Here is a 20,221-nt window from a genome sequence, read left to right as displayed (position 1 = left end):
TAGGCAGATTGCTGCATGGCATTCACCGCTTATTCAAATGGAAGAGGTTGAAGCAGTCTTCCTTGTGGTCACTTGCCATAACAATGTCATGTGTTTTATGAAAACACCATCAGTAACATTTAAATTGAGTTGATGTGGACGGCTCTTTTTTTTGTCAGATTTCTTCAGTGTTCAGTGCCTGTTTGTGAGATATGCAATGTTTGAAAGATAAGCCTTTGATTGTTTAATTTTAATATGCCTTTCATCAACAGTGGTTTGGGGTTTTATAACAACAATTAAAGTGCTTAACTACTGGTGAACGATGTTGCAGAACATATATGGTTTGTGTTGATTGTATGGAAAAGGGAATAACCAGTTACAACTTATATGGTAAGAGCCTGGTAATACCATGGAAACAAACTAGGCTTCCTTTTACAGTACAGTTTCAGCTTACTTACTGGGTAAATTGTCGTGTTTTACTTGGTAACGTCGCAGAACGTACATGGTACAAGTTTGTGTTGACTGTATGGAAAAGGGAATAATGTATTACAAATTATATGGTAAGAACCTGGTAATACCATGGAAATAAACGAGGCTTCCTTTTACAGTACAGTTTCAGCTTAATTACTGGGTAAATTGTCGTGTTTTACTTGGTAACGTTGCAGAACGTACATGGTACAAGTTTGTGTTGACTGCATGGAAAAGGGAATAATGTATTACAAATTATATGGTAAGAACCTGGTAATACCATGGAAACAAACGAGGCTTCCTTTTACAGCACAGTTTCAGCTTAATTACTGGGTAAATTGTCATGTTTTACTTGGTAACGTCGCAGAACGTACATGGTACAAGTTTGTGTTGACTGCATGGAAAAGGGAATAATGTATTACAAATTATATGGTAAGAACCTGGTAATACCATGGAAACAAACGAGGCTTCCTTTTACAGTACAGTTTCAGCTTAATTACTGGGTAAATTGTCGTGTTTTACTTGGTAACGTCGCAGAACGTACATGGTACAAGTTTGTGTTGACTGCATGGAAAAGGGAATAATGTATTACAAATTATATGGTAAGAACCTGGTAGTACCATGGAAACAAACGAGGCTTCCTTTTACAGTACAGTTTCAGCTTAATTATTGGGTAAATTGTCGTGTTTTACTTGGTAACGTCGCAGAACGTACATGGTACAAGTTTGTGTTGACTGCATGGAAAAGGGAATAATGTATTAAAAATGATATGGTAAGAACCTGGTAATACCATGGAAATAAACGAGGCTTCCTTTTACAGTACAGTTTCAGCTTAATTACTGGGTAAATTGGTGTTAATTCCTCTGTATTTACCTTATTACCAGTGGTAATTACACAGTAATACACTATAATTTACCGGATAATTCCTCTGTATTTACCTTCTTATTACCAGTGGTAATTACCCAGTAATACACTATGATTTATCATTTATTTGCTGGGTAACTACCTCTGTATTTACCTTCTTATTACCAGTGGTAATTACCCAGTAATACACTATGATTTACCATGCATGTACCGGGTAAATACCTAGTAATTAGGGGACTGTAAAAGGAAGGGTTACCGGGTTTTGTTATGTTCTTTTCTTTGGTGCCACTGACAGTCATTGTTGATCCCTGTGTTGCCTTTTTTTGTAAATAAACACTTTAGATTGAATTCACCTTTAGTCTTGGATTTTGTGTGACTGCACCCTCACTTGCCCAAACCTGTTGCCCTTATGTTGCGTCCTACTCCGAGCCACCAGGGGGCGTAACATAAATTGGGGGCTCGTCCGTGATCCTTGATCCTTTTAAGCAACGGGTTTGATGAGTGTTGGTGTGCAGTGCACACGTCAAGTAGGCTGGTAGTGTTGGTTAGGTTGGTAAAGTTTTGGCCTAAGGCTATTTGAGAAAAAATGAGTGTGTTTAACCTTGAGGGTTTTCTTGGAGATCCTTCTGTGGATCAGATTGATCGCTGCAGAAAAAAAGATTTGTATGCCATTGCGGCACATTTTTCATTTGAAGCATCAGCAGGTCTGCTTAAAGCAGAATTGAAAGAAGCTGTTGTACAGATGTTAGTACACGAAAAAGTGTTTGGTACTGGCAGCGGTGCGACTGCTAGTGAGCCTACTATTTCCCCATCCTTGTCTTCTAGCTCAGAGAAGGAGAGCAGGGAGGAAGAAATAGTTGAGAGAGGGCTGGTTGAGAGTGAGCCAGTTCCTGTAGATACAGACGCTAATGTGGAGTTTAAGCCTCCTCGTTCTGTGCCCCGATTCTCTCCGTTTTCCTTACCTAGGGTAAGTGATGATGCCCGCCATAGGCTACGCATAGCGCGTTTGCAACTGGAGGCTCAGGAAAAAGATAGAGACGCCGAATACAGTCACAAGTTGGCTATTTGGAAGATGGAGCTAGAGATGGAGGCGGACACCGCCAACCGCAAAATTTAATTAGAGATAGCTGCAGAAAAAGAGGTGAAGCTTAAGCGCCTAGAACTGGAAGCTGCTTCTGAGTTTAGCTCAATCACCTGGTCATAGGTCCATACATTCTGATCCCTCTGCGCCTACGAGAGGTTTTGAGGTGAGCAGAAATGTTGTTTTGGTACCTCAATTTCGTGAGGCGGAAGTAGATGCCTATTTTACTGCGTTTGAGCGAGTTGCCACCTCACTGAAATGGCCAAAAGAGGTCTGGTCGATACTGCTGCAGTGTAAACTGACAGGTAAGGCCCAGGAAATTTATGCTGCACTTTCTCTAGAAGAGAGTTTATGCTATGAAAGTATTAAGACAGCTGTGCTTCGTGCCTACGAACTAGTGCCTGAGGCCTATAGACAGAAATTTAGAACTTTTAAAAAAGTGTCTAATAAAACCTTTGTTGAGTTTGCCCGTGAGAAGGAGACTTTGTTTAATCGATGGTGCAAGGCAAGCAATGCGATAAATTTTAACACTCTGTCACAATTGGTCCTCATTGAAGAGTTTAAGAATAGTCTGCCTGATCGTATTGTGACATATCTCAATGAGCAAAAGGTAGGGACATTAGCGGAGGCTGCTGTGCTTGCCGATGAGTTTGTTTTATCGCACAAACAAACTTTTGTGAGTCCCCGATATGAGAGTAGGTCTTTTACTCCTTCTGCCTCGGCTAGAATGCCGTCTAGTCCTCCACGTCCATTGCCACTCCGCTCCACTGAGGAACGAGAGTGTTTCTATTGTCACCAAACAGGTCACGTAAAGAATGACTGTTTTATGTTAAAACGCAAGCTGTCACAGCCAAGCAAACGACCAAAAGAGGTTTTGTTAGTGCGAACGTTGGTGGGTCCAGTGTCCCTAGCCCCGGAGATGGAGGGGGACAATCTGGAACCCTGTTATAAACCGTTCATGTTGGACGGGTTGGTTTCTCTCAGCGCAAATGCGTTGAACCAGTGTCCAGTGCGTATCCTTAGAGATACTGGCGCAGCACAGTCTTTTATCTTATCGGATGTGTTACCTTTTAGTAATGACTCTTTAAGTGGCTCTAGTGTGCTTGTGCAAGGCATTGAAATGGGGTTTGTGTCTGTGCCTCTCCATGAGATACATTTATCCTGTGACTTAGCAAATGGAGTGTTTAAAGTGGGTGTGCGCCCGTCTTTGCCTGTTAGAGGCGTCACATTTCTACTAGGGAATTACATCGCTGGTGGCAAAGTGATGCCAGTTTTAGAAGTTCTAGAACTACCTAAGATTTTGCAGCCTGATGTGTTGGCTCAGGACTTCCCTGAAGTGTTCCCTGTGTGTGTGGTCACTCGTGCTCAAGCACGTAGTTTGGGTGAAGCAGTTGTTTTGTCGGATACTCTGTTCGCGACTGAGTTGACCGGCCAGTCTGTTTCTCCACCTGTGTTTCCTCAGTCTACTGCTGAGCCGAGTGTCCAGCCTAAGGTTCAATGTGATACTTCCACCAAAGAGACAACTAGGTTGCCTATGATTAGAAGTAATCTGATTGCTGCTCAGAAAGAGGACGTGACTTTGGTGAAGTGTTTTGATGCGGCTCTTGCTCCAGAGAGCGCTAAAAATAAAGAAAGTGATTATTTTGTTGAAAATGATCTCTTGATGCGGAGATGGAAATCTCGCGCTGAGTTTAATAATGACTGGACTAATGTCTTTCAAATTGTTGTGCCTACACCGTACCGACAGTCCGTTCTATCTCTGGCTCATGAACATCTCTGGTCTGGTCATCTAGGTATTACAAAAACCTATGACCGAGCGTTGCGACAGTTCTTCTGGCCAGGTTTGAAGCGAGATGTGTCGTTGTTTTGCCGTACATGCCATGTATGTCAGGTCACGGGGAAGCCTAATCAGGTTATAAAGCCTGCGCCTCTTCACCCGGTCCCAGCTATAGGGGAACCGTTTGAGCATGTACTTGCGGATTGTGTTGGCCCTCTGCCAAAAACGAAATCCGGTAACCAGTTCCTGTTGACCATAATGTGTGTAGCTACCCAGTACCCTGAGGCGATCCCTCTTAGGAGCATAACAGCTCAGTCAGTAGTAAAGGCCCTGATCAAGTTCTTTTCTACTTTCGGGCTCCCTAAGATCGTGCAAACCGATCAAGGTACCAACTTCCTTTCGGGTATTTTTGAAAAGGTTTTAACATGACTGTCTATATCACACAGAATCTCAAGTGCTTATCACCCGGAGTCACAGGGCGCGCTCGAAAGATGGCATCAGACGTTTAAGTCAGTGTTGCGGAAATATACCATGGAGAGTGGTAGGGAATGGGATGAAGGAGTCCCTTTGGCTTTATTTGCAGTTAGGGAAATAGTGCAAGAGTCACTAGGATTTAGTCCAGCAGAGATGGTATTTGGTCACACAGTGAGAGGCCCTTTAAGAATGTTGAGAGACCAGCTAACTGGCGAGATTTCGCCCACCCAGCGAAACGTTCTGACCTACGTGAGTCGCTTCAGAGAACGACTGCACGAGGCTTGCAGTATCGCTAGGGAAAGTCTCTCTGTTGCACAACAGGGTATGAAGCGGAATTTCGATAAGAAAGCACTTCCGCAGTCTTTTCAAGCAGGTGACTTGGTTTTAGTGTTGCTGCCCAATCCAGGTAGTTCAATGAGTGCACGATTTTCAGGACCGTACACTATTGACAGGAGTTTGAGTGAGACTGATTATGTAGTCAGAACCCCTGATAGAAGGCGGAAAACCAGAGTGTGTCACATTAACATGTTGAAGAAGTACTACACTAGAGGCGACGCTCAGCTTGAGACACGCAGTGCGCCTCTTGTAGCGACTGTTGCGGCTGCGGTGTCAGTAGCTGTGAGCCCTACGGCAGTGAGTGATGAGGATGGCCTGAGTTTGCGCAATGCCCAGCAACAGACCCCTCGGTTGGCAAACTCAGAAATGTTGTTAAAACTACCGTCTTTAATGCATCATTTAAGCAGGGAACAGGAAGCTGACCTACTCTGCCTTATCTCTGAGTTCCCCTGTCTGTTTGGAGATGTGCCTACCCGCACTACGGTGTTAGAGCACGACATATATGTGGGTGAGTCCAGACCGATTAAACAGCACCCATACAGAGTAAATGCCTACAAGAGATCTCTGATGAAGAAAGAGGTTGATTATTTATTGGAACATAATTTAGCACAGCCCATCTCTAGCCCATGGAGTTCTCCGTGCTTATTAGTTCCAAAGCCTGACGCGACTCTGTACAGATTATCGGAAGGTAAACAATGTCACTGTGCCGGACTCTTTTCCTATGCCCCGCGTAGATGATTGCGTGGATACCATAGGATCAGCTCGCTTTGTAACAAAGTTAGACCTATTGAAAGGTTATTGGCAAGTTCCCCTTTCACCACGGGCTTCTGCCATCAGTGCTTTTGTGACTCTACAGGGTTAGGGTTATTTTCTACAGTATTCCGTGATGGCTTTCGGGATGCGAAACGCACCGGCCACTTTCCAGAGGTTGGTGAATATTGTGTTTAGTGGTGTGCCTAACTGTACTGCATATTTGGATGATGTGGTAATACAGAGTGGCCTGCTCATGTGGATTCGCTCAGAACCGTGTTTCAACGACTGGCTGTTGCGTCTCTGACACTGAACCTCGCGAAATGTGAGTTTGGGAAGGCGACGGTGACCTACTTGGGTAAACAGGTGGGCGGAGGCCAAGTGCGTCCCTTGGAGGCCAAGATCGCAGCTATTACGTCTTTCCCAGTACCCACCACTCGGCGGGAGTTACGCAGATTCTTAGGAATGACAGGTTACTACAGAGGGTTCTATAGGAACTTCTCTTCTGTTGCAGCCCTAATGACTGACTTGATCAGTCCATTGGTTAAGTTTGTATGGTCAGATCGGTGTCAATTCGCCTTTGAATGCTGCAAAGCGTTATTGTGTAATGCCCCAGTACTGAGTGCTCCTGATTTTAATAAACCGTTTGCCATTGAAGTAGATGCGAGCTGTATTGGTGCTGGTGCAATTTTAACTCAGATGGATTCTGAGGGTTTGGTCCACCCTGTAGGTTTCTTTTCAAAGAAATGTAATAGTAGCCAAATGCGCTACTCTACAATAGAGCAGGAGACGTTGGCTTTGCTGCTAGCGCTCCAATTTTTCGAGGTTTATGTTGGGTCCAGTGCGGAGCCTGTGGTGATTTACACAGACCACTATCCACTGGTGTTTCTGCATCGCATGCACAACCAAAACCAGCGACTTATGCGTTGGTCTTTGGTTATCACAAATTACAACCTGGTGATCCACCACAAAAAGGGCACCGAGAATGTATTTGCAGATGCTCTGTCTCGTGTGTAACTATTGTGGGTCAGTAGTTACTGGGGGCAATTTTGATTGATTTTGCTTTTTATACTGTTAAAGTTGGGTTTACGGGATGGTTTGAGGTATCGTCAGCCATGGGCTGACTCTTTATGGGGGGGAGTGTTACGTACAATGTTCTTTATGTCTTATATGTTATACATGGTATAGGCCTACATGTATTGTGTTCTGTTTTGTGTAGTATGTTTGTGTTGTTGTTCTGTCTCCTCCTCCTGTTTTCATTCTCCAAATTCTCAGATGTGCACACCTGGTCCGAATCACCAAATCACCACACCTGTTCCAGATCTCCCATCAACCATTCCCCTTTAAATAGTCCTGTGTTTGTTTGTCAGGGTTGAGTGCTTGGGTTTGAGGTGTGGCAGAGCTTTGGTTGAGCTCTGTTGGCTTGTTTTTGGAGTGTATTTGCTAGTGTTTACTAGTGGTTGCGAGTGCTTGCGAGTGCTTGGTTTCTTTGTTGGTTTATTGTATTGTCGTTAGTTATTACACATTTGTTTAAACCTTATTACTTTAGTTGTTAGCAGCCTACTTTAGTTTTGTCTTTGTCTTTGTTAATTATTTTGTTGTGCGCACAGGGTCAATAAGGATAGGTAAGATACCCTGGGGTTTACATATTTCATGCACGTAGGTTTACCTGTTGTTAATACCCTAGGTTAGAGTGAGCACCACCCACTGTACTTTTTGGTTGCAAAGCACCTGTCAATGGGGGGGTGGGCTTTGTTATGTTCTTTTCTTTGGTGCCACTGACAGTCCTTGTTGATCCCTGTGTTGCCTTTTTTTGTAAATAAACACTTTATATTGAATTCACCTTTAGTCTTGGATTTTGTGTGACTGCATCCTCACTTGCCCAAACCTGTTGCCCTTATGTTGCGTCCTACTCCGAGCCACCAGGGGGCGTAACAAGGAGATACAATGATGTTCTCGACAGTGACGAGTACATAAGTCCATGTGAGGGCATCTTTCCCTGGCATTGGGAGGAGCTCAGTCTTGTTGAGGTAAAGCCTGAGCTGATGGGCACTAGTCCAAGTGCTGACATCTGCCAGACATTCAGATATGCAATCAGGGTTTTGTTAGAGGAGGGGAAAGAAAGGAATAGTTGAGTGTCTTCAGCTTAGCAGTGATAGGAAAAGCCGTATGTTGTGATGTCCAGAGATCTTGTATAGAGGGAGAACAGAAGAGGCCCCAGTACAGAGCCATGAGAGACACCAGGTTCAAGAGTGCAAAGTTTGGACAAGAAGCCATTCCATGTTACCAGATAGGTGCGATTCGTCAGGTATAATGTGAACCAGGATAGAGAAGAGTCAGCAATGCCGAGTTCGGCAAGAGTCGCGAGGAGGCTCTGACAGCACAGAGTGACTCAGTCACCGCGAGGAGAGCCGTCTCAGTGGAGTGTGTCGTCTTGAAGGCTGCCTGATGAGGGTCATGCAGGTTGTTGGTTAGAGATGGCACTGTCCCTGGCAAGTGTTTTAGAGAGGAATGAAAGAAGAGATACCAGTCTGTAGTTCTGGATGGCGGCGATGTCAAGGGTCGGTTTGGTGAGGAGGCTTTATTCCGGCCGCCTTGAAGGACACTGGAACAAGGCCTGAAGTGAGGGAGGAGTTTTGAAGGGTGATGAGAAATGGCGGGATGTCGCTTGAGACGGCCTGGAGGAGTGAGGAAGGGATCTGGTCAAGGGGGCAGCTGCTGGCATGGTTAAACGTAACTATTCTGTTGACCTCTTCGGAGAAGAGAGGGATAAAGTGTGTTAAAACAGAGGTGGGTGGGGGGGGGGGTTGGAGGGGGGACGGTGGCAGGGGTAAAAGAGGAGCTAATGTGCTTCACCTCCTAAAGTAGGTAACGAAGTCATCAGCAGGGAGGGAGGAAGGAAGGGGAGGGAGGGTTGAGGAGGGAAGAGAACATGGAAAATAGTTTCCTTTGGTTGGCGGAGGAGATTTTGGTCGACTAGAAGGCCGATTTGGCTGGTGACACACAGTGGTGGTGAAGTCTGAGAGGAGGTAAAGGTAGTGAGATAGATTAATAGGACAGTCGGATCTCTTCCATTTCCTCTGAGCTGCCCGCAACTCTGCAGAGATTCGGACAGCCAAAGAAGGGGGGGGGGGGTATTAAACCCACGGTCTAATACTCGCTTTATGGCGACTGCAGAGAGTAACAATATCACCTGAGTCTGTTTGCAAAAGAACTGCCCCAACTGGGCGGTGAACTCTGAGGTACTCCATCTCTGGGACTTCCTAGACCAATCACAGAGCTCTAAAATCAAATCCACGGGCCCTCCCCGGTGCCCATTAACATGTATCTTATCCTGTACTATATTCTTATACATTCAAGCATTATGTACAAAAAAGTTACACATTAAACATACAGTTATATGAGGTTACATATTAGGCTTTACAGTTATATGAAGTGAGGTCTTTGATTAAAATCCAATAATTGCCTTGTTTATTAACCTGATCTTAAATCACTATGACGTACCACATGTGTTTAAGAGATGAGCCCTGTGAAAGTAATATTCATTTTAACATTAAAATATGTATTTGTAATAGTTAACAATGCCACTTTATTTGTCTTTGGCATATACAGTCAAAATCCTAAAGCTGGTAGTGTCTGATTTTAACCTGGGTATGGATTAGTTAGCTTAACATTTTACCCTTGAAGCCTCCAGAATATACATTCAAAAGCCTCATATGAGAAACCATAGGGGGTAACAGATGTTTCTGTAAGAGGCCATTTACATGAGACGTCGGGGGTTCATCGGAATGCAGGCATTTGTTTGACACAGGAAGGCCAGGTAGTATCAATAATGTTTAACATTTGGCTCCATTGCAAATATATTTACCTCATATTCTTGTATAATTTATCTTTAAAAGAGACATATTATGGGGTTTTCCCAACAAGTAAACGTAGTATTTGAGTAAAAAAAAAAAGTTTTTTAAGCTGTTTACTGGAAATAGCTTTTAGGAAAAAAAATCTTGCCTACCGCTATTCCCCTCTGTTTCAGTCCCTACAGAATGCACTGTTTCTGGTGTCTGTAGCTTTAATGCAAATGAGCTAGTGCCCATTGAACAATAAGCAGTAAGACTGAACCACAGCATGGAGGAGAAGGGATTGTTGCCGTTTGCGGACTCCTGGAGCTCTATATCTATACCACATATAATAATACAATAATAATGCTATATATGGGTATTTATATAATATTATATCTAATATCACGGCCAAAAGCTATGTGCGCCTCGGATGATACTATGAATCATAAATATTGCGTCTGACGTCTCTGGCACTTCCACAACAAGTAAAATCTCATAGTGGGGGATATCTTGGCCATGGTTGAGAGGAATTGGGGGAAAGGAACTTTGGCCATGAACTGCGACATGGTGGAGAAAGTCCATGAACCGCGACATGGAGGAGAAAGGGATTGTACTCCGGGAGCTAAGCTGCCGGACTTGCCGCCGAGCTCCCCGCGCCGGAGCTGCTGGACTGCCACCGAAGCCTACTCCTTCCGGACCTGCCAGTTTCGGCGGCAGTTCAGCTCCCGGAGTACAGCAGCCGGAAAGCTTCGGCCATAGTTCAGCTCCCGGAGTACACCGCCGGAGCAGCGGCGGCGGCTGGACGGCTTCGAAGGCGGCCAGACGGCAGTCCGGCTGGGGTAGCTCGGCGGCAGTCCGGCAGCTCCGCTCCGGGAGGTCAATCCCATTCTCCTCCATGTCTCCTCCTCCGGACTGCCGCCGAAGCTTCGGTGGCAGTCCGGCCGAGAAAGGGATTGTACTCCCGGAGCTTAGCTGCAGGGCTAGCGCCGAGTTCCCCCCGCCGGAGCTGCTCGTCCGCCGGTCCACAAAATCTAAGCTATGCTCTGATTGAAGGTAATTGGGGAAGTGGGAGGTAATATTCAACTGTGCTCCCTTCCTACGTCGGAGGGGGCGCCAAAACTGACTCGCTCGTTTGGTAACTGCAGGTGGGGTACTTTCAGAAATGCATATCTCACTCAAAAAAATTTCAAAGTTTGTATGCGTGTGGGAGCACCAGAGACCCAAAACCACTACCCAATTCCAGGAAAAGTGTTGTTTTCATAATATGTCCCCTTAAAGTAAACATTACTTATACTTATTATCTAAGTGAACTGAGAAAGAGACTGATGTCATTGACTGCAGATGTCTGTCTGAGTGTTTGCCGGTCAACTCCGGACCCTCTGAGCTGTTGAATAACAACGGAACAGGGACTGGAGCCCGCCCCTCCCCCCCTGCTGGTACATTTCTCTCCACTGATATATTCCAAGGTTTGTCAGTGATGTCCTTTTAAACCTTCATTATTTTCTACCATAACATCAAGGGGAGTGAAAAAGCAACAAAGTGATGGTCAGACAGAGGGAGAGGGGTAACAGAGAGAGCAGAGGTAAGTATCGCAGGACCTTGTGAATATCAGGTCAGGTTGGTTCCCGCACTCCTCTGTAGTGATCCAAGTCTTTGTAAGGGCCAGGAAGTTGACAGTCATGAGGGATGCGTAGGCCGAGATTGAGTCTGCCTTCTTGACCGCTGATTGCCATTTCCAGAGTCCTACCATCACTTCAAGGTCAGCGTGGCACAGATTGTACGGGGTGCTGAGGGATCTGGGCTGGCTTCTTCTCCGGGTGGATATCCTGACGATGATTGAAGTACGTCATCGTCTCCGTCCCAACTATTTCTCTCAGAGTGCAACGCATGAGGAAGCTGCCATTCTTAATGTCAACAGTCATGTACGAGGCATCTCCTCGAACACACCATAATTGTTTGTTCTGGAGTGTGAAATCTCACTGTTTTCTTGCGGCATTTCACCGAGGTGCGCCCCCTTTTGGTCGAGCCACATTTTGGCAAATTGCGGGTCGAATAGGTCATGTTATAATATGACATCCATTTAATGTCTACCTTGAACTGACTAAATGTTTGTTGGTGTGATTATTTTACTGTAAAACTGAAACATATATTGTCTCAATACAAATTGTATATTGATTCAACAAACGGTTGTTTTGTGTTGCAAATTAGTGATGGGAGGTTTGGATCTTTCTTCGGACTCAGATCTTCGGATCATTAATTTGCGCTTCTGCAATACATACCAAAGCACGAGATAAATGAACCCTTCACAGATACGGATCGAGCATACCGGACCATGGAAGTAATGCGGATTTTGTCCATAATAACTACACAGTGCAGTTGAGATTAAACCGGCCTTGAGGGGGCTGTCTTTGGCTGTCTTGTCCTCCAGGGCCTTGATTGAGGTTTCTAAGCAGACAGGGAGACAAACTGTACATGGTATAGCCAACATTCCAGTATTCATTATCAATAATCATAATTAGGTTTGTTTTGGCACATGGAAAAGCAAAGCACACTTTGTCTGAGGATTTACTTTCGTACAAATATTTAAACACCAATTAAAAAATGGTTGGACTCGTGAGTCCTAAATATTTGTGCGTCCCTATAAAGTGATTTGCAAAAACCAGAACGACAGGACAAAATGAACGATCCACTCGCAGAAGGGAATCATATGTACCAGACTACACAAAAGACTACACAAAAGAACAAATTCAACATTAATTGCCCCTGAGACGTTGTCTCAGACACATTCATTTTACAATATCTATATGTATAATATGTACATAATGTTCACAATATCATTTTGCGTCAAAAATTGGTCATGCTAGTTTTCATCCTGACGTGGTCCAGAAGATTGAGGTTTCTAAGCAGACAACCCATTTTTACAAATGATTGTTTGGCCTTGATTTGACAATATTGGTCTAATTTCAATATAAACTAGTTTGATTTATTTAACATACGGCCAAATAGGAGTTGGTCGAAAATGGTTCAAGATATGAACAATATCGATAAGACCTGGAAAGCGACCAAGGTCCCCATCCCAAACAAGGCATTCTTTAAGACCACAGTTTCCTCTTACTTACTGAGTATATTTTCATGTTGCGGAAGAGTTGCGGAAAATAAATGGTACAAGTTACATTTTATTGTATGGACTATGGAATATCTATTTCAAGATATATGTTAAAAATATGGCAATACTTAATACCACCAAAAGTAATCAAACAAGCCTTCCTTTTATGGTACAGTTTCGTCGTACTTACTGAGTAGATTGTAAAAAAATCTACAAGAACGTACCCAGTATGGAATGTAACTAGTATGACACTGAGAACACACTTCCTGTGGAGGTTGATACCAGGTTAGCATGGATGTCATTTGTAAATTTACATCGAAACAATTATAGGGTAAATCTAAAAAACACTTTATTAATGGGGCAAGCCATGAGAATAACTATTTATGAAAAATCTGTACACAAGTACAAAATGAAATCTGAGTTCTAACCAAATTTAAATGGTTAAATGAGTAATGGGTAAAAGTGGAGGTTTTTCTTAGTATTTCAGCTGTCATTTCTCAGAATTTCCCTAATTATTTACCAGTTCAAAGAACAATATTATGTATTATAATTAACCACATGTTGACCAGGTATAAAATGCCCTATGCAGAGTTAGATACAGTGTTACATCTGCTTATACTTACTGTTGTTAAGTGACGTACTAAGTGCCTCTAAGCTCAACAAGCCTACATGTGTGCAACAGCCAAGTCATAAATGGTGGTAACAGTTACCTATTGAGCATGAAGACACCATGTATTGTCAAACCTCTACGGTCGGATCAATGAGTATAAAGGGGATGACATATACCTCAGTCACATTTACCAAAAGTGATGGCCTAGCCCCGAATTGAGCAATATTTTTTCAATGTGTCCACAATTGAGTGATTAGCAATCTTGCTTACGATCATAGCCTGGTCCAGTCACAGCCTGGTGTTTGGGGGAATTTGTTGAAGACATGATGCAGGGGAAATTTGGTTATCTACAATGGAAATTTCTTGTTTTGATCCATAGATTTGAGAATGCAAAACCCAACACATTGTGATGGTATCTTTCTTGTGTGTGAATATCCCTGCAAATTCTCTTTTTACTTTAGTTAACAACCAAACCTACCGCTCTACAGATTCACTTCAATGATGTCAATGATTCACTTAAAAAAGTTAGATTTAGGGGATCTTGGGTTGTGATACAAAACAAATTTTACGCATATAGTATTAAGTAGCACACAACCCCCTATCTTATGTTCTGGAAAATTCTGCATTATGTTTGAGTCAGGGTCTCAGCCAGTGCACATGTTTGTCCTAGCTAAATAGTTTATATTTCAACCATTATGATCCTCTAGTTACACATCAAGCCAGTCTCTGTGTTGTGCTCTGCAGTTATGTGAAACTGAAGGTGAATGTGAAAGCCTATTTGAAGAGGATTCATAAAATACATTTACGGCATTTGGCAGATGCACATTGGTTTGCATGCAAAAGCACAATGTTTTCTTGTAGACACTGTACATTTTTCCATGGTGATGTTGTTGAAGTTGATGTTTGTTTGGACCCCACTGTTTTGATCCTACCATACGCTGTTGTCATATATGTTTTCCTGATAATCTAGTCCCCTAGTCATTCTCATCTTCGGGCATGTGTCATCTTGAGTTCTGATGATTTTTTCTCTTCTGTAGAAACCTGAGACAAACATTCTTCATGTTTGCGGCTTCCTACACAGATCAGCCTTCCTCTTTTAAACCACACCTCTAGACAATCTATAATCTGTTCCCCTCTGAACCAGCAGCCACACCACTAAGAGAAACACAGAGTGAGATAATACTAGGAGGGAGCATCAGCAGGACGTTATAGCACTGTTTGAAGAGGTTTCTGGATGTTTCTGTGGGTTGTGATGACCTGTGCTCTGGTGTTAGTTGGGGGACAGACCGCAGTTTTTTCTTCAGGAATTTATTCGTTGAAGACTTATTTTGACATGACCAACTCTAACGGCAGCGATGTGGTTCTGGAACACTGCAACACCGTCAACGACCTCACGTACCAGGTCCTGTCCTGGCTTATGGTTGGAGTGTTTGTGTTTGGTCTGCCTCTCAACATCTCAGTCCTATACATCTTCCTTTTCAGGTAACATACACATTGACACTAATCTAGTAAACCTATTCTTCATTATCATCATCATTATAGATACTATAGCACAACCGCTTACTCATATTATATGAAAACATGTTCCACAGGCACAAATTATTAAAAGAGCACAAACACACAAATAATGCAAGACAGATCTACTTAATTTATTCTTCTCCAGTGGTACCAATCACAAAGTGATGGTATCTTTCTTGCCAGGCATGAAATCAATGTTTTCACTCCGTGCAGTACATACCTCTTACAAATTTTATATTAGGATTGTTTGATTGTTAGGTGTAACACCTGCTATTTCTCACAAAATCAACAGAAAACATAATAGTCCAAATAAGGCCTGTGTGCTGCTGTCTCAGATCTCGATCCAGGGCCACTGCCAACAAGAGTAGGCCAATCACACTTTAGAATCAGTCAACTGAACACACCCTTAATCCAACTGAACATAGCATCGTTATCTGATATTACCAATATACTTTGAAAATTGTTGTTTATTCGTGAGTTCCAATGCACGTTTTTTGGGGGATCGCCCCCGGTCAAGGCTGAGAAGCACTGCTAATACACTTCTGTACAACTCGTATCAAGGTTCAAGTTCTGGAAGACCAACAGCGTGTTCCTCTTCAACATCGTAGTGGCCGACTTCCTGCTCATGGTGTGCCTGCCAGCCAAGGCCTACAACTACCAGAACGGCCTCCGGCGCAGCAAGCCCCTGTGCCAGGTCATGCTCTTCATGCTCTTCATAAACCGCGGGGCGAGCATCGCCTTCCTCACCACACTGTCCATCGACCGCTACTTCAATGTGGTGCACCTGGGCAAGAGGAACTGCGTCAAATTCCTCCGGAAGTCACCGTTGATTTCGCTGCTCATTTGGCTCCTCCTCCTGCCGCTCACCATCCCCACCATGGTCAACAGCTTCGAGTGCTGCAACAGCCATGGGCGCAACGTCACTGACGTCTCCCACAACGTCACAGACACTTTTAGAGAGGTATTGCAAATCATATCCATTCAGGCTTAGAAATTATCGTCTCGTTTCCGCTGAGTTGAAAAACTACAGAAAGTCTTTCAAATGTAGTGTAATGACTGATGATCGACCTACCATTGCTCATTTAAATAAATGAATCATTATCAAGCTACTGCCTTCCCTGAGTAAGAAATCCAATCTAGAATATAAATGTTCCACAAGAACCAAACAAATCTTTGATCGATGACTAAATTATAGAACATTACGTTATTTGATGCATGTCTTATCATAACATAAACATAAAATGGATGTCACCTCACTGTCCTGTCTGACATCAGTGTTTCTCTAGCAATTGTATCAATCAACAAGACACAAGGCATTCTTCATAATGATTTATAATTTTATTATTTCTTTATGTCAAAGAATATCAGCAATTTGTCATCTCTGAGGTAAAACATTTCCCCTTTCCTTTGAAGTTAGTCTTCTTCACCCAGATCCTCATCCCCTTCGTCATCCTGGCGTACTGCACGGTGCGCATCGTCCAGCGGCTGAGGGAGAAGACGGTGGGGGACAAGACCAAGCTGAGGAGGGCGGTGTTCCTGGTCACGTCAGTGGTCATCGTCTTCTCCGTTTGCTTCCTGCCCTGCACCTTGGCGAGGGCAGTACTGCTGGCCATACGTCTGCTGGATATGCAGAAGGTAGAGACCCAGGTGGTGCAGGTCTATGACGGTCTCATGGTCCTGTCCTACATCGACTGTCTGTTGGACCCTCTGCTCTACTGCTTCTGCTGCTCAGGCTTTAGGGACGCCTATATGGAGGCCTTCTGTCCAGCTGTGCTCATGAGGAGAATGCCCTCCTTTGGCAACAGCACGAGAACCACCACAACAACAAACTCTGTTGGGCGGATTGTCAATGTGCCGCTGGTGCAAAAGTGAGGGCATTCATTCTATTTCTATTTGGTTTTCTGTTTTAGTACTACTCGTAAACATCCATTACAACACAGTCAGGCAGTCAGTCCCAACACAGTCATTCACAACAAGGTCAGTCCCTAAACAGTCCTTATACTGTCGGTCCAAACACAGTCAGTCCTAACAGTCAGTCCTAACACAGTCAGTCGTAACACAGTCAGTCCCAACCCAGTCAGCCCAAGGGCATATTCACACCAGGAAAGACCTTTAGCTCGCTCGCTTTGGTCCGGACCAAATTACAATGTTTATCTTTTGGTTTGGTGCGGTTCCTTTTCACGTTCCAATTTTCGCAGAATTTGTCAACAAACCCGTGTGTCAAGAAAAAAAAAGGGGGGAAAGTAAGTAATCAATCATGGATATCCAGCGTGATATACATTGATCCGTGGACCGGTCGAACTCACACACCCTCATCCTGATGCTGAATGTGTTAAATGCATCGGCATCTTTATGTGTGTATAGTCATTCCGTCTCCTCTTTGCTCCATGTTTAGCCATGACTCATTTTCAACCAACGGTCCGAAGATGTGCTGCTAATCTTAGAGGTACCACTAATCGAACAGTAATTCCAAAGAGGAATATAATTTTTAGAACTGGATCGGACTGAGGTGCAGGCGCTTTAACATCTCAAGCTAACCGCACCAGGGTTCGTTTGGAAGCGAACCGAGACCACCTCTCCGGCTGGGTCTCGGAAAGGCTGTTTGGTCCACTCCCGAGTTAGATGGTCGGTATTCACACCAGCCCAAAAGGTCCACACCAGGGATTATTTTGCTTTAGTGCGAACCAGGTGTGATTACGCCCTAACACAGTCAGTCGTAACACAGTCAGTAAGTTCCAATACAATCAGTCCTAACACAGTCAGTCCTAACACAGTCAGTCCTAACACAGGCAGTGGTAAATAAACAGTCAATCATAACACAGTCAGTCACATTACCATCAGTCACAACACATTGAGTCGTAACACAGTCAGTTCTAACCCGCTGCTCTAAAGAGACACTTTATTATGCACACATAATGATACCATAGGAAGTGCCCCAGAATGCGAGTAGAGTTGTGGGTAAGATAAGAAGTTACTTTAGATTAGATAAGTCAAAACACGAGAAAGGCACTCTCTTGTGCTACTCACTCTGTCACTCTCTTAAGCTGCAGAGCAAGATATTTTAGGGCATTATAGACCACCTTCAATTACCTTCCAAATAATGTATTGTTTGTGTGTGTTTTTGTATTTGTTTTAAATTTTGTTTCAACAGATTATAATTGATGCAAACCAGTATTGTGCAATGTGACAAAATGCACACTCTGCAATTAAGCGGGCTTTTGGAAACTGCCATAATTTGATTGTTCTTTTTTGCTTGAATATAGATTCTATGAATATGTTTATTTGGAGGATCTGACTTGCTGATTTGCTGTGGATTGTTTGGTTGTACATTATCTATCCAAACCGGAGGAAATGCTTTTGAACTCTTTTAAAATAAATATAAGAACGGCAAGTACTCTTTTCCTCTTCATTTTCTCTGTAAGCTCTTTTAAAACGGTAACAACAATAACCCGATATTAGGGTACAATAAAGGCTTTGAAGATATATGCAATGACTTTTATTTGTTGGTACTTTATAAACTTAGTTTGTTTGTTGACTCAGATACATAGATCCAAGCCCTTCCAACAACAGTATAAGCAGAAGTAAGCTGGGCACATTGCCATTGCTCTGGATTTAACGAGCAGGAATAGTTCTAGTTCTATGCATGACAAGTTGCACACAAAAGCACAAAATTGACCTCTGTTCACTGTTGATTCTGTAGAATGATGAAGGAATGCTTTATTTTATAATCGGTCAGCGTTTGCTTCAGTCAGAAGTCTACTTTGCTGAAGAATCATTAACACTACATTAGCCTGTAGGCCTGTTTTATTATAGCAAAGCTCTGCTCTGTGTACAGCTTATGTGAGGTCACCAGACTGATGTCATGATGGTAAGATAAAAGCCCTGATTCAAAACTTGAATTCATCATTTATTGGACAATGTGGCCTATGTCTGTAGATACAATGGTTAGTTCAAACGTTGAAATAATAAATTTAATTTGTGTTCAAGATATCTTGATTTGGGCCAATTATGGTTTGAGGCTTGTTAGGGCCAAGTGATTTGGCCGCTAAATAATAACATGTGATTGGGTTAATTTATGGTATTTGGCTGGTTTTATTCTCCACAAAATAATGGTGTGAAAAGGGCGAACAACTATGATAGATAATAAAAATAATAATGAATAAGAATGTGTATGCGTTACAAAACATATTTGTATATTAGAGTATTGAATGTAATTTATGGAACGTTATTTGTTCTGGGAATAAAAAAAAATATATTGTTAATGATAAAGGCTATAGGTGTCACGGGTAGCGGGTGGCAGGCAGGCAGGTAGGTAGGACCCAAACGCAGACAGTTCGAGTAAAAGGATAATTTATTAACTCCAAAAGGCAAGGAACACAGGTGACACCGGGAACACAGGACAGAACTCACAACAAACTAAAATGATCCGACAAGGAACAAAGGAAAGACAAGGTCTTAGGCCACGTTTATACGTAGCAGGGTATTTATAGAAACGAATATTTCCCCCACTCCGTTTTCAAAAATAACATTGTGCACACAACATTGTTTTCGAAAAAGTTGTCGTTTACATCAAAACGCATAAATACGCCGTAGAGCGCCATTATAACTATGTCAAACCTATGGGCGGCAGTGTAGGGAGAAGGATAAAGCCATGCAAGCCAATCAGAATCCTCAGAATCAACAACAACGAATAACACAAGCGTCTTCCTGTAACAAACAAACTGTAAACATTGGGCGCTCATATGACGTTAGGCATTTCCTGGCGCATAAATCGACGCTTCAGAACCTAAAACCCCGTTTCTACCCGTTGACACGACAATGCATAACCGGCGTTTTCAGAAATCTCCACTTTGGCCGGAGTTTTTAGAAATGATCGTTTTCTGTGATAAAAACAGCGTTTTCGTGTAAATGAGAGGCCAAACCGCGTGGAAATATCTGCGTTTTCCCTTCGTGTAAACGGGGCCTTAGGCTACGTTTACACGATGACGGTCTGAACAGAAGACGCAAAAGTGGCGTTGCGTCTTCACTTTTTATTCCGCGTTTAGACGAGCGTTTTCGGGAGGAAATCTGCGTGCATACGGTGACGCAAAAGTGTGTGGAATTCGATTGGGTATGCATGCCAGGCTGCTAGGTGCTGTGATAGACTATCACACAACACCGCCATGCCTGAACGCATGCGTAGAATCTTCCTTCTCTTATCCGTGCGGCAAAAACCAAAAAGATCCTTCTATGTTCAGTAATACTATCTGTAAATATCCTGTACATTTCGTGGAAATACTCCTGTATGCTTGTTGCTGCCAGAGCAGCTTGAAGGTCCGACGCATGGAAATAATCTGACATGTTTGTTTATTTCCTTGTACTGGCACATGTATGTGACGTAAACGCGTACGCGACGTGAGCAGATCTGAGCAGTGTTTTGCGT

At 43.3% G+C, this 20,221-nt stretch overlaps 1 protein-coding gene across 1 annotated transcript; it reads left to right on the top strand.

Moving 5' to 3' along the window:
* The first annotated feature begins 14,366 nt into the window (after positions 1-14,366).
* On the top strand, positions 14,367-18,583 carry LOC130374473 (12-(S)-hydroxy-5,8,10,14-eicosatetraenoic acid receptor-like). Its single transcript, XM_056581257.1, has 3 exons — positions 14,367-14,763; positions 15,361-15,760; positions 16,213-18,583. Exons 1-3 carry the CDS (start codon positions 14,516-14,518, stop codon positions 16,669-16,671), a joined length of 1,107 nt encoding a protein of 368 aa, XP_056437232.1. The 5' UTR covers positions 14,367-14,515; the 3' UTR covers positions 16,672-18,583.
* The last annotated feature ends 1,638 nt before the right edge of the window (positions 18,584-20,221 follow it).

Source organism: Gadus chalcogrammus, chromosome 21 (assembly GCF_026213295.1).
Source record: "Gadus chalcogrammus isolate NIFS_2021 chromosome 21, NIFS_Gcha_1.0, whole genome shotgun sequence".
NCBI classification, from domain to species: Eukaryota; Metazoa; Chordata; class Actinopteri; order Gadiformes; family Gadidae; genus Gadus; species Gadus chalcogrammus.
The sequence above is the reverse complement of the archived record's forward strand: the minus strand, read 5'-3'. Positions and strand labels throughout refer to the sequence as shown.

What these genes read in the sequence shown, in the direction of transcription:
- LOC130374473 (XM_056581257.1), top strand. Translation starts at nt 14,516, where the DNA reads ATGTTTCTGTGGGTTGTGATGACCTGTGCTCTGGTGTTAGTTGGGGGA. An exon ending in CTATACATCTTCCTTTTCAG is followed by an intron (nt 14,764 to 15,360) that starts GTAACATACACA and finishes ACTCGTATCAAG; the next exon opens with GTTCAAGTTCTGGAAGACCA. An exon ending in TCACAGACACTTTTAGAGAG is followed by an intron (nt 15,761 to 16,212) that starts GTATTGCAAATC and finishes TTTCCTTTGAAG; the next exon opens with TTAGTCTTCTTCACCCAGAT.